Raw genomic sequence first — 12814 nt, 5'->3', positions numbered from 1 at the left:
CACAGCCCCGCCTCCCAGGACAGCTTCCCAGTCCCCCTCTCCGCGCTGCCTCGCTGGCTGAGGGGTCCTGGGGCGAGGCTGTCGGCTCCCCTCCCTGTCGCTGTGGCACAGCGCTGGGAGGGCCCTTCCTTTTTATTTTCTGAACTCTGCCAGATTAGGAAGCTTCTGATTAGGGAGCCATGGTAAGTGGCCCCAAGAGGAGTCCTGAAGCTAGCCCTTCACAAGAAGTGAGTTGGGGGCTGGCTAAGACCCTAACCCAGGGGTGGGCAAACTTTTTGACTCGAGGGCCACACTGGGTTCTTAAACTGGACCGGAGGGCCGGAACAAAAGCATGGATGGAGTGTTTGTGTGAACTAATATAAATTCAAAGTAAACATCATTACATAAAAGGGTACGGTCTTTTTTTTTTTTTTAGTTTTATTCATTTCAAACGGGCCGGATCCGGCCCGCGGGCTGTAGTTTGCCCACGGCTGGCCTAACCCCACACTCCCCCTGGCGACCAACCCGGCCTGCCCTCCCAGGCCATCCAGCCCCGAAGGGCAGGACGAGTGTCTCGGCTTAGGTGACAGCCGCCATCAGGCCTCAGACACAACAGGCACCTGTGACTGCAGGAGGGCCACGCAGTCCCCTGAGGCGTGTGGGGTGCGTCCCTGTGAGGCGCCGCCCTACAGCCTTTCAGACTCAACCGCTCTAGGCCCCATCTACGTGCATCCTGGGAGCGTCTTCCTGAAGTGGCCTTTCCTTTCTCAGGCCTTCTTTGATAAAGATTACATCACCAAGCACCCCGGGGATGCTGAGAAGATCGCCCAGCTCAAGGAGCTCATGCAGGAGCAGGTATGTCTCGCAGGGCTCGGGGCCAGCGGCCAGGAGGGAAAGCTGTGCGCCCAGGAGACTGCTCCCTGCTAACAGAGCGGCGTGGTCTGTCCCCTAATAGGTCCACATCCTTGGAGTCGGGCTGGCAGTTCACGAGAAGTTTGTGCACCCGGAAATGCGCCCTCTGCACAAGAAGCTGATCGATCAGTTCCAGATGATGCGGGCCAGTCTCTACCATGTGAGCTGATGCCTGCACTGCCCCTGCTGCTGTGAGACCAGGTCCACTCCCTGCAGACCTGTGAGCGAGCGGAAGGAAAGCGGGAGCTGTCTCCCCGCAGAGTGGGCATTCTGTCCCGGGGGGAGGCCCGAGCCCCTCATTCCCTCCCTCCCTAAGGAGGCGTCAGATTCAAGGGCAAAGAACATTGTTTCAAGGTACTGTGCCCTGAAAAGAGGTTTCCATACACGAGGAGAAGAGCCAGGGTACATGTAGAGATCACTTTGGAGCTGTTTTTCATCCAAGAACCTAAAGCTGTAAGGCATAGCCTCAGCCAGCCCACCCTCCCATCTCTCCTCTCTCCCTCCCCGTCTCCATCCCCTCTCCCTCCCTCTCCCCCAACGCTCCCTCCCTCCCTCCCTGGCTTCTCTTCCCGCTCTTTACCCTTCCCCTCCAGGTGCCTTCCTCCCCTCGCCCTCCAACATGTCTGGTGACCCAGGCTCACATCTGAGGACGCCTGGGGTGGAGAGTACGTGCATACTGGCTGCTCTCAGAGAGGCCAGGCAGGTCCTGGGCTGGCTCAGGACCTGGCTGTGCTTCAGGGCCAGGTCTCTCTGACTCTGGCCTGGCTCTCGGGCCTCCACGGCAGGGTTTGGCCCAAGGACTCATGCTCACAAGCAGAAGCAGGGCCTGTCTTCCAGGACTGTTTTCCCTCCAGGGGTCTCACAGGGAATGCTGGCTGGCTGAAAATAGTGTTCACATGGTCTCGAACCCCTGTTCACATCCCTCACCCCATGTTCAACCATGGGGTGACCCCAAGTGTTCTAGAGAAGCCTCCTGCTAGACAAGCTGGCTGCCAGGTCTCCAGGGGGAGGGCCCAATTACTGTGCTCTCATTGCCCAGCGCCACTGGGTAGAAGTGGCGAGAAGGCACGGGGCACAGAGCTGGTCGGGGGGGGGCAAGGCCGTGGCGCACAGACATTCCTCTTCCAGTCACCAAGCTCAGAGACAGCCCAGTGCGCGCAAGAAGGCTGGGGAGGCCAGCAGGTGTGCGTCCTGTCTCCTCGGGAGTCACAGTCAGGGACACAAGCCCGTGTGCTGCCACCAGGAGGCTTTGGGACCAAAGCTTTCTGCGGAGACAGCTGCATAACTGAGAATCCAATTACACTGAAGTCGGTGGCGCTGTTTTCAGTTACTTACACCAGGATTGTGTGTCCTGTTTCCCCATAAACTGCGTCACAGACAACTCAGCCCAGGTCTCAGACAGCTGGTCCATTTAGCAACCCTGTAAAAGCTAGCCCGTCCTACGCAAGAAGCGCCATGGCTGACAGCGACACTCAGCTCGCCCCCCCCCTACCCCCCAGCGCCTGCTCTCCTTCCTCTGCAGTGAGGGAGCCTCAGCACCCTCCCCTGAACTCGGGCCCTCCCGCCCGTCCAGACCAACACCCTCCCCTGAACTCGGGCCCTCCCGCCCGTCCAGACCAACACCCTCCCCTGAACTCGGGCCCTCCCGCCCGTCCAGACCAGACGTGCTCGCTCAGTGCTGTGGCGGGGTCGCTGCCCACTGCACTCACAGTCCTGGCTTGGCTCCCAGGGACGGGACTCTTTCCCTTTCACGTTTCTACCACCGTCCGCTCCTCCCGCTCAGCCTTAATAACATACGTGCTGTTTCCTCTCTAATGAAGGGCCGTTCCTCTCTCGCCAGGAGTTTCCGGGTTTGGACAAACCAAGTCCTGTGTGCTCAGGCAGCAGCACCCCCCGGGGCAGTGTCCTCGCATCCCACAGCCCCGTGAGCCCCGAGAGCCTCAAGATGACCCACCGGCACAGGTAGGCCTTCGGGCTGGGAATGGCCCCTCCACAGAGGTCACTGAATATCTAAGGTCAGAGAAGAAAGTCCGAAATAGCGCCTGTGAGCTCAAGCACATGCCCTCTGGCCCACGTCCACAAGGACCACGCTCTGCATCGCCGTCCTGGGTGACAGGTTCCGTGCTGGGTGGGAACCGGAGGAGGGTCATTGGGGGTGAGCCTTGAAGGATAAACAGAAGTTTGACGGCAGAAAAGAGCTCGGGTGAGGAGTTGATGGAGCAAGACCCAGGCAAAGTGACCGACGCGCACATTCACCGGGTGTGAACGAGCCGGCCAGGTCAGCACCGCACAGCGAGCCGAGTGGCTGCAGTGCAGGGGCCGGCGTGGGGCCCAGGTGCCCTGGACGGCCTTGTGCTGCCATCCCTTTGGACTTGATCCCACGGGAATGAGGATCGCCACTTGGTTTTAGGAAGAGAACCAGGTAGTGATGGGGTGTCGAGGTGAGGCTGCTCTGAGTTCAGGAGCCAGGCCAGGGGAGTGAGCAGCAAGGCAGCCCAGATGTGCACTCAGCCACTGAGAAGGAGTGACGGAGTAAGGGGCCGCCTCGCTCTGGGAGGGGACAGCTGTTGGCAAGCTGTGGCCACCGATATGAAAGGAAGTCCAGAGATGCTTCCCAGCGGCATTTTGATGCCTTGCCCATGCCAGCAAGACACCTGACCATGGAGCAGATCCAGCAGAGGGTTGGCACCGCTCAGATGACCCTCCGTAGGACGGGGGACCTCAGGCCTGGGGCCAGACTCAGTGGGTCTCTGTCATTCTCCCTGAGAACCTGCTGCTGTCAGCAGTCTGCGTGGCCATGAGCCATTGGGGTGTATCAGTCCGCCCAGGACAGGCCTTCAGCGCAGCGGGCTCAGGGCTGCTCCAGGCCCCCAATCCAGTGTGGCTGAGGCTGGGAGGACGTTTTTCACACCCTTTCCACAGCCCCCACCCCCAGCAAGGTTCCCCGGCTCCAGGTCTGACTGCTTCCTGTGTCCTGCTCTTTTCACAGCCCCATGAACCTGATGGGCACAGGTCGCCATTCCTCCTCCTCGCTCTCCTCACACGCGTCTAGTGAAGCGGGAAACGTGGTGATGCTGGGCGACGGCTCCATGGGCGAGGCCCCCGAGGACCTGTACCACCACATGCAGGTACCGGGCTGTTCAGGGGGACGGGCCAGCGCTGCATACGTGGGGACTCTCCTCTCTGCCGGCTGGCCTGGTCCAGGGCTGACATCCTGCCTAGTTCTCCAGTTACTGAGGTCAGGACACCCAGAGCCAGCAGGACTGCCTCCCTCCAGCAGTCATGGGCGGCTCCCAGGCCTTGTTTCCCAAGAAGGGAATCCAGCTCAGTCCCAGGGGCAGACCCTCTGCCAGACTCCTGCCTGACACTCCTGATGGCTGAGCCCTGCTTCCTGCAGGCACCATCGCTGCAGTCCACCCAGGGTGGCCCTTGTGCCAGCCATCAGCCTGGCCTCCATCAGGGCCCAGGGTACAGCATCAGTCACCAGGTCTGGGCACCTCATGGCATGAAGAAGCCAAGTCTAGGCCAGTCCTACAGTTCTGGCCGTTCAGACCTCTATCCTGCTGATTTTTCCCTTTGCAGCTCGCGTCTCCCAACCCCAGGTACCAGGGCTCAGTCACCAACGTGTCTGTTCTGTCCTCGTCCCAGGCAAGCCCTTCCTCCTCCAGCCTGAGCTCCACTCACTCAGCACCATCCCAGATGATTGCCTCTGCCCCCTCCAGTGCCCGAGGTAAGGGGGGCAGGTGCCGCCTGCAGAAGGGGAAGGGCCTCGTGACCCCACTGTCCTCTCACCCGTGGCTTCTGAGAGCATGCGCACCTGTGCTCCCAGCGCTCAGGCACCTGTGCTCCCAGCGCTCAGGACGCAGGTCTCTAGCTCCAGACCGCTCTCTAACTGGCGTCAGACCCTCTCTGAGCTGCCCCCACGTAGCCAGCTCTCACCTCTCCGCTCAGGAGGACACCGCCTAGGGCAGTGATGGCAAACCTGTGACCCGCGTGTCAGAGGTGACACGGAACTCATTTTTTTGGTTGATTTTTCTTTGTTAAATGGCATTTAAATATATAAAATAAATATCAAAAATATACATCTTTGTTTTACTATGGTTGCAAATATCAAAACATTTCTGTATGTGACACGGCACCAAAGTTACGCCGAGCTCAAAGGTTCGCCATCACTGGCCTAGGAGAAGCCCAGTCCTTTCCCACTGAAACGTTACAAGAGTAAAGATCAGAGTTAAGGCAGCAGGCGTCCTGAGGAAGCAGGCATCATGGCAGCGTGACAGTTCAGTGCGGGCGCTCAAGCAACAGTGGCAACAACCCAGCCAGCGCGGTCTGCTGGGAAGGGCTTCCTCAGGAGAGGCGGCTCTGTGAAAAGCTATTTACTTTGCCAAATTTTGCTTGATTTCTTATTCAAACGGATAAATATTGTTCTCTGAGAGCAGTATCTTTTTTACATTCTGATAGTAAACTGCAGTGAAATTTGATTTTTTGACCTTTTCAATAGAAGTCTTTGCGGTGGAATGAAATTAGCTGTGGCATCGAAGCTCTAGTGCGCCCCAGCGTTGGCTGTGCAGGACGGTAACAGCCCTGCGATCAGTGAGGCCGACCCAGGACCAGGGTGGGGGAGGAGACGCCGCCTCGTGGAGGAGGGGCATGTGTGTGCTGGAGGCGGCCGTTGAGGGTCCCCTCTCTGGAGACATGCTGTCACCACGGTCAAATTCCAGACTCTCTGTAGAGAAAGGCTGGTCAGAGCCCTCCCGTTTCTGGCAGCAGACAGATCTGGGCCAAAGCAGGAAATGGTGAGAAAGAGCAGGAAGTCAGTTCTTGGCTACATCCACATGCCTGCCACCTGGGGAAGCCGCGCCCCGCCCCTGACCAGGCGCAGCATCCGCCCTGTGAGGGCGCACAGGAGGCCGGCTGCACAGAGGAGGTGGTCACTCCGGGGGGGTATGTCCGGTGTCGTGGGTGAGGAGACGGCGTTCGTAGAGAAAGTGCCCTGGAGGACCCTGCATGTTGGAGTCACGCCCCCACTTCCAGGAGTGGCCATACCAGTGGCCTTCCTCGCGGGGCCCAGCCACGCTCGGCTGTGGTTCCTGTGGCTTCGGAAACCTTGGAGCCGATTGGCTGGCACGGCACAGCCTCAGCTCCGGCAGGTCAGCAGCTCCCGGTGGTCAGACTGACTGGGCCGGGGAAGCGTGGGGTGATGGACCCTCCGCGAGTAACTGCCATGCGGGGTCCACCAGACCGCACCTCTATCGCCATGAAGCCCTGTGTCAGCTTAGAAACAGTTTAAATGTCTCAGAAGAAGTAGCCGTCACTCTCTTACCAGAGGAGGGGCTGCCCGAGCAGAGGCAGAGCTGGGGGCGTCAGTGGTAGCACGGAGCACCCCTTCGTCATGGCACCACAGGGGCCTCCAGGCGCCATGAGTGTGCACCCCGTTCCCGGGGGAAGCCCGCGCTTCCTCTCACTGCTGCCGTGGACGGTCCCCTCGAGGACAGGGCCTCACAGGGCCGGGGCCTCCAGCTGTGGCCTGGCCTTCATGACCCCCTCGGGCCAGAGGAGGTTACATGGAGGCCTCACAGGAGAGGAGCATGAGCCCATTAACCCAAGAGCCTGGGGAAAGCCCCACAACTTCTAGACTCCCCCCCTGGCCCCGTGTCCACGGAGGTGCAGGTCTGAGTGAGAAACCCTAGAACCACCTGGCTTCCGGCCACGGCAGGATGGCCAGGCAGGCAGAGGCCAGGCGCTGGGCCTGGGATCGGGGAGAGGCGGGAGGAGGCTGCCTGCGAACAGGGCCCGTGGTGTCTGGAGAAGGTGAGTGCGTGCAGACAGTGTGTCCAGTGCGAATGTGCCGCTGTGTTGTCCGGTGTGTCTGTCTGTGTGACGGCTCCGTTACAAGCTGGGCCCCTGAACACCAGCGTCCAGGCCACACCCTCTCCACCAGAGACTCGCTGTCCTCACAGCCTGCCTGGGCCTCGGGAGGGGGCCTGTCGGGGGTGCACCGCCCAGTGCCCCCGCCTCCGTGCACCCCCAGCTGCTCCATTCCTGTGCTTGCTGAGCTCCTCCTCACCCACCGCAAGGCTCACCTCCAGCTCCCTGGCCCCAGGGCGCTCGCCTGCAGGCGCTCCGTCTGTGACTCGTCATCTGTGCGTGATTGTTCTCACTTGGTTACAGGCTCTCCCTCTCTGCCAGATAAGTACCGCCACGCCCGGGAGATGATGCTGCTGCTGCCCACGCACCGGGACCGCCCGAGCAGCGCCATGTACCCAGCAGCCGTCCTGGAGAATGGACAGGTAGTAGCCCAGCTGCGGGCCGCCCTCCGCCGCCAGTGTGCCGGCCTGGGCTTTGCACGGCACCCTTGCTAGCTTCCTGCGCTGTCCTCCGCACCCCCCTTCTCTGTAAGACCTCAGGAGGCTGCTGGGCTCCCGGGTGGAGACTGCAGGGACTCTGAGGACCAGCCACCCAGACAGAGTGCAGCATGGGTAGGCGGGCAGCAGGGCTGGTGCTGTCATTGCTGGTGTGGCTGTCTGTCCTGGCCAGCCTCCTGGACTCCTCATCCCTAAAGTCTGGCCATGCCCCAGGAGGCTAAACTGGCCAGCACCCAGGGTACCAAGGTCCCTGAATCCTTTCCGCCAGTGCATCTCCCTGCAGGACAGATGGACAGAGTTAGATAGCCTCCGGTGCCTGTGTCCTTGGCCATGCCCAGGGCAGCTGGTGCCCAGCCAGAGACGAGAGGGTGGTGCCTCGATGCTGCGCAGGGCAGTGCTCAGGCCGCAACCGGACAGCCCGCCCGGGTGCCCAGGTTCCCGGCACCTCAGGCGTGAGCTGTGCCTCCACTTTGATTTCCCTGCCCTGGCACCTGTGGCCCACAGCACTGCCCCCAGGGTGTAACTGGTCGTTTTCACCTGTTGTGATGGTTTTTTCTCTCCCTCAGCTGCCAAGTTTCCAGCCAGCCCTGTTCCATCAAGTGATCGGAGCCTGCAAGCCCTGCAGCGACCCCAATCTGTCTGTGGCTGAAAAAGGTATTGTCTCCCTTTCCTGTGCCCCCTCCCCGCAGGGGCCCCCATCCTGAGCATCTGGCTCTTGACCCTGAGCACCACTGGCTGAGGCTGAGCCACAGGCAAGCACCCAGGCCTGTCTCTCTGTCCAGAGTCCTCACCAATTCCTGTGCTCACTGTTCAACCAAGGCTGCTTGATGCTAAAATTCAGATCCTGCCCCAGCCGGTTTGCCTCAGTGGGTAGAGCGTCAGCCTGCGGACCAAAGGGTCCCGGGTTCGATCCCAGTCAAAGGCACGTATCTTGGTTGCAGGTTCCTCGGGCCCTGGCCCTGGCCCTGGCCGGAGGCAACCAATCGATGTGTTTCTCTCACATCAATATTTCTCCCTGTCTTCCCTCTCTCTCCCACTCTCCCTTAAAAAAAAAAAAATCAATGGAAAAATATCCTCAGGTGAGGATTAACAAAAAATAAATAAATAAATAAATAAAATTTGAGAATCAGAAACACTCTAAAAAATAAAAATAATAAACAAATAAAATTCGGATGCTGTTAGTCTGTATCTCTCCCTCCCCAGTGCCCAGCTCAGAGAGGCCCTTGCGGCCACCTGCCCGGGGCCCCTCTATGGGAACTGCCATGTGCAAGCACGGCCACCACTCCCCTGGCGCCTCCAGATCAGCCCAGAACCCAGCAGGCCCTGTGGCCCCTATGGCCCCTCTCGGCGCGGGTCCTCAGGGACCCCCCTTGTTGCTCTGAACAGGCCTGTGGCCAATCAAGCCCAAGAGGAATAGGGAGGACAGGCCAAGGCAGAGTGGACTTCCCAAAGTCCCGGCAAGGGAGGCCCAGGTACCAGGAGGGAGTCCAGTCCCGGCAGCCACTCTGGCCACAGTGCTAAGTCCGTCTCACACGTGCCAGCGCACCACACGTGCATGCGGCCAGGAGTCCCTAGAGCAGAGCTTAGCTAGAGGAGCGCTGCCCTGGCTCTGCTTCAGCCGATGGAAGGATCAGGCAGGGACCCACGTGACCCTGGCCCAAAGCCCCAGCCATGGAGACCTGAGTTAGTTCTAACAGAGGGGTTGCTGCTAAGCCTGCTAAGACTCTGGGGACTCCGCTAAGCCTGCTCCCCACACACAACCTGGGCCCCATCAGCCCGTCTCCCTGTGTTCCCCTCCCCTCCTCACCGAGTGATGTCTGCTGTGCGTACTGTCACTGTTGCTCCCTAGCTCTCTAGAGGGGACATGCCTGTGTCCTCCAAGTACAACAAACACTGGCCCACGAGCTCGGTTGACCGCTGGGTGCTCCACCACAACGGCCATAAAAACTGCCTGCAGGTGCCTTCTAGCCTCAAGGGTGCACATCCCCAAACATGCAGTTACCTGGACCCTGCGCCCCACATCAGAGCCTGTGTGGCCGCCACCAGAATCCTCAGCGGCTTTTCTTCATTTGAGATGTGGAGCCATCGCAGAGCTAGCCGAGAGCACAGACAGGCTCGGAGGTCAAGCGTGTGCTGGCGGCCAGACAAGGACCTGACACCAGCTGGATCCAGGAGAACCTCAGGCCCTGGAGCAGGCTGTGCAGGAAGCTGGCCACACTGCGCAGGTGTGGGAAGGACGCGGGGTCTCAGAAAAGAGGCTGAGCCCAGAGCAAGCTTGTCCACGTCACAAGGCCAGCAAGTGCCTCGAGGGAACAACAGACCAAATCTCACTGGGTCTCCAGGGCAGGAGCTGCATAAACTTGTCCCACTCTCGCGGCACCAGGACCCTGAGTCCCATGAGGGCTCCGCGTCTCGCTGGCAGCTGTCTTTCTTTGCCAGCCAGTGACTCCCGGACCAGGCAAGCTTGCCCTCGGGGCTGTGCGTGGTGCACTGGGGACTACAGGCCTGTGCTGGACCCAGTTACACACAGAGAAAGCAGCGGCCGGGACACCGGGGGACTCCCATCTTCCAAGAGGCACTCCACCTTAGGTTCTCCTCTAGCCCCAGTGCCCGCGTGCTGCCTGGCAGAGGTGCCCTGGCCTCCCTGCTCACCAGCACAGGCTGCGGGGCCAGCTTGATGGTCTCTGCTTCACGAGGTGGGGCCCAGGGCCCCCTAAACAACTGCAGCCTCGCTGCTTTCTCCCCATAGCCTTCCTGACTGCAAGTGGGCCCTGTGGGTAAACTGCAACCCCACGATCCTCCCAGGGCCTAGGTGTGCCTGTGAGATCTTGGGCTTCAGAACCCCTTTGGAGAAGTTGCCCAGACCCACCTCCAAGCCACTTGTTCCCTGAGATGCAGCAGCTTTTGTGGAGACAAACTTTTCTTCTGGGGTAGAGAGCGCTTCGGTGCTGAGGACCAGGAAGCTGGCGCTGCGCCTTGGGGAGAGCCTGTGAGCAGGGCCTGTGAGCAGCTCAGGCTCTCTGAGGCCTCCTGGTGGAATCCACCTGATGCGCAGCCGATTCCCATTTTTCCTCCCCTCCCACAGCTGAGCGCCTGCCCTCCCGCCAGGCAACAGCCACCCACCATCCCGGGGCACTGAGCGTCTTCCCTGGAACTGAGGCTATTTAGGTAGCAGAGTTCTGCCCTGTGTTTTGCCGCAAGCCCACGCCAGGTCCTGACCAATGAGGAGAAGAGGATGGGCATCACCACTTCTCCCTGGACCACATGGGGCACAGCCCCTCCTCCTGGCCAGGCCTCCTTGAAGGCTGGACTCCAGCTCCTTCCCTTCCAGAGCCTTTCAGGCCCCTTGGGCCCCGGCTTCCCCATCAGCACCTGGAGCAGGAAGGGCCCACACCTGGCCCCTCGGCTCACTTTCCGCACGGCCGCCTCAGAGCACGCCAGTGAGGAGGCCCTGGGCTGTGCACGCCCATCCTGCCGCTCGCCCAGCTCCGTCAGCGAGAGGGCAGGTTTATTCTCTCATATTTGTTCTCAGGAGGAGTTGGCCAACAGGATTCCCATGTCTCCTGCAGTGGCCCTCGGGCCCCCAGGTCCAGCCATTCCTCCTCTGCCGCCCTCTCCGGGAAGTCACTTCCCCAGCTGTGGCCGAGGGGCCGGGAGTCTGGCCCTGACCCCTTTCTTAGGTGGACACTGTAGGTTTCCCTCGGTCCCAGGCCCACTCCACCGGCATCTGTGGCATGTGGGTGCGGAACTGGGCTGCTCTGCATGCCCCAAAGCACCATGGGCGCGCCTGTGCATGACACGGGCTTTATACTCTCCCTCCCTGGGGACAGTGGACGCTGGTCCTTGCCTAGAAAACACCTCGTGCAGCCCAAACCCCACGGGGGCACAGAAGCCATGGGAAGGGCAGAGCTTGTAGGCTACCACGGGCCTCTGTGCGGCCCCGCCCATCCTACTCCCGCTTTCCCGGGACTCCTGGCTGAGCAGCTCTGGCCCCGTCAGCCCCTCCTCGGCCTCTTCTCGCCTCTTCTGTTCTCCTCCCCCTGGCGGACCGCGGCTACAGGCGCTCGCTGCGTGGCACCTGCTCTCAGCCGCCTCATCCTGATGCTCCTCGCGCTTCAGGTCGCTCTGGTGCCATCTTTGCGGTTCCTGTTCCTGGCCGCTCCCACCTAAGGGCCAGTGTCTTGCTGGGCCAGTGTTTTTGCCCCAGGGGCTGGCATGCCCCTCCCACCTGTGCTGGGTACACAGTGCAGGGTGGGCTGCTCCCACGAGCGGCTCAAGAAGTAACTTCCCTTCATGCCGTGTGTTTCCACCTTCAGCGGTGCCCGCAGCCCCCAGCAGCTGGAGCCTGGATAGCGGAGCCCGAGAGGCCCAGCCCTTCCTGTCTGCCCACATGGGGCGCATCCTCGCGCCCCCAGTGCCTCCCCGAAGCCTGCTGCATGGTAAGAAGGCCTCCAGCGGGTCCCCAGATAGTCCCTGGTCGCCAGCTCTGCTCGGGCAAAGGCAGCAGCCTCCCAGGCTGAGAAGACGGGCCGTGCTCTGGGCTGACTCGGCGGAGGAAGAACCAGCCCCGCCCCAGGAAGGGCCTGCTGGGCCTGGGGTCGGTGAGGCTTCCAGCCCGGCCGGCCGAAGACCAGGACTGCCACCGTCATCACCCAGCAGTGGGCGGGCCTGTGCTGCCTGCGGCTGTTCCACGCTGACACCGGCCTTCTTGACCTCCCGTGTAGCACGCGTGTCTTTCACTCCAGCAGCCTGTGTTTTGGAGAACTTCAATGAGAGATTTTTCTGTGGCCTTCAATGCTGAGGGGTTCCCAGGATACTCTTCCCTCGTCTGCCCAGTTGGCCCAGTAAGATGTGCTGGTGTGCAGCCCAGAGAGGCCCCAGCTAAGGCTGTGGTTCTGTTCCCTTTGCAGGTCATTACTCCCTACACTTTGACACCTTCCACCACCCCCTGGGTGACACCCCCCCGGCCCTCCCTGCCCGGACCCTGCGCAAGGTAATGTACTTAAGGCACAGCCCACCCGGCTGTAGGTGTCAGCTCATCTGCTCTACCCCCTGGGTCTCCCAAGCTCCCGGCTCTCCCTACCCCTGTCCTGGAGAGCCCAGCCTGGCGGAGCCGCAGGGGCCAGAGCCACACTCGGGATGCAGGTGACCAGTGTATCCGCAGCCACTGTGAGGGGGTGGAGGGTTAGAGGGCCTTGTGGGCAACTCTGCTACCACCACCAGGTGTCAGCGAACAGTTCAAGAGGGAAACAGCCTGTGATGGACAGCAGAGCATTTTAAACCAGAGGCCAAAGCAAGACGCATCAGGCACCAAAGCTTTATTAAAAACTAATTTTTCTGCAAATTGGAAAAGACTATCACAGATTTTAGCAGCAGAATGCACTCATCTGGTCCATGGCCAACTAGGTTTCTTTCTGCCTGCCCAGCCGGCCTGGCCTAGCCTTCGCAAGTGCCCGAGAGCCACAGCCAGCAGCCCAGCACCTGGCTTTGGGGGCACAAATGCCCAGCAGCCAGGCAGAGCTGTGTTTTGGCCACAGAAATACAGGTGATTCTGGGGC

General features: G+C 60.8%; 1 protein-coding gene across 3 annotated transcripts in view; it reads left to right on the top strand.

The window, feature by feature from the left end:
• DOCK3 (dedicator of cytokinesis 3) overlaps positions 1 to 12814 on the top strand; it is a 179051-nt gene that overhangs the window by 163527 nt on the left and 2710 nt on the right. For 2 of the 3 annotated variants that reach the window (XM_081106290.1, XM_081106292.1), the window contains 9 exons: positions 751 to 834; positions 935 to 1051; positions 2732 to 2853; positions 3881 to 4019; positions 4474 to 4621; positions 7063 to 7181; positions 7823 to 7910; positions 11573 to 11695; positions 12167 to 12249. In XM_081106290.1, the coding sequence (XP_080962416.1) occupies positions 751 to 834; positions 935 to 1051; positions 2732 to 2853; positions 3881 to 4019; positions 4474 to 4621; positions 7063 to 7181; positions 7823 to 7910; positions 11573 to 11695; positions 12167 to 12249 (1023 nt within the window). The remainder of the gene's footprint in view (positions 1 to 750; positions 835 to 934; positions 1052 to 2731; positions 2854 to 3880; positions 4020 to 4473; positions 4622 to 7062; positions 7182 to 7822; positions 7911 to 11572; positions 11696 to 12166; positions 12250 to 12814) is intronic. The other variant, XM_081106291.1, reaches the window with a different exon arrangement.

This window comes from Myotis nattereri, assembly GCF_964212035.1.
Source record: "Myotis nattereri genome assembly, chromosome: 14".
Taxonomy (NCBI): Eukaryota; Metazoa; Chordata; class Mammalia; order Chiroptera; family Vespertilionidae; genus Myotis; species Myotis nattereri.
This window is presented reverse-complemented; position numbering and strand designations above follow the sequence as displayed.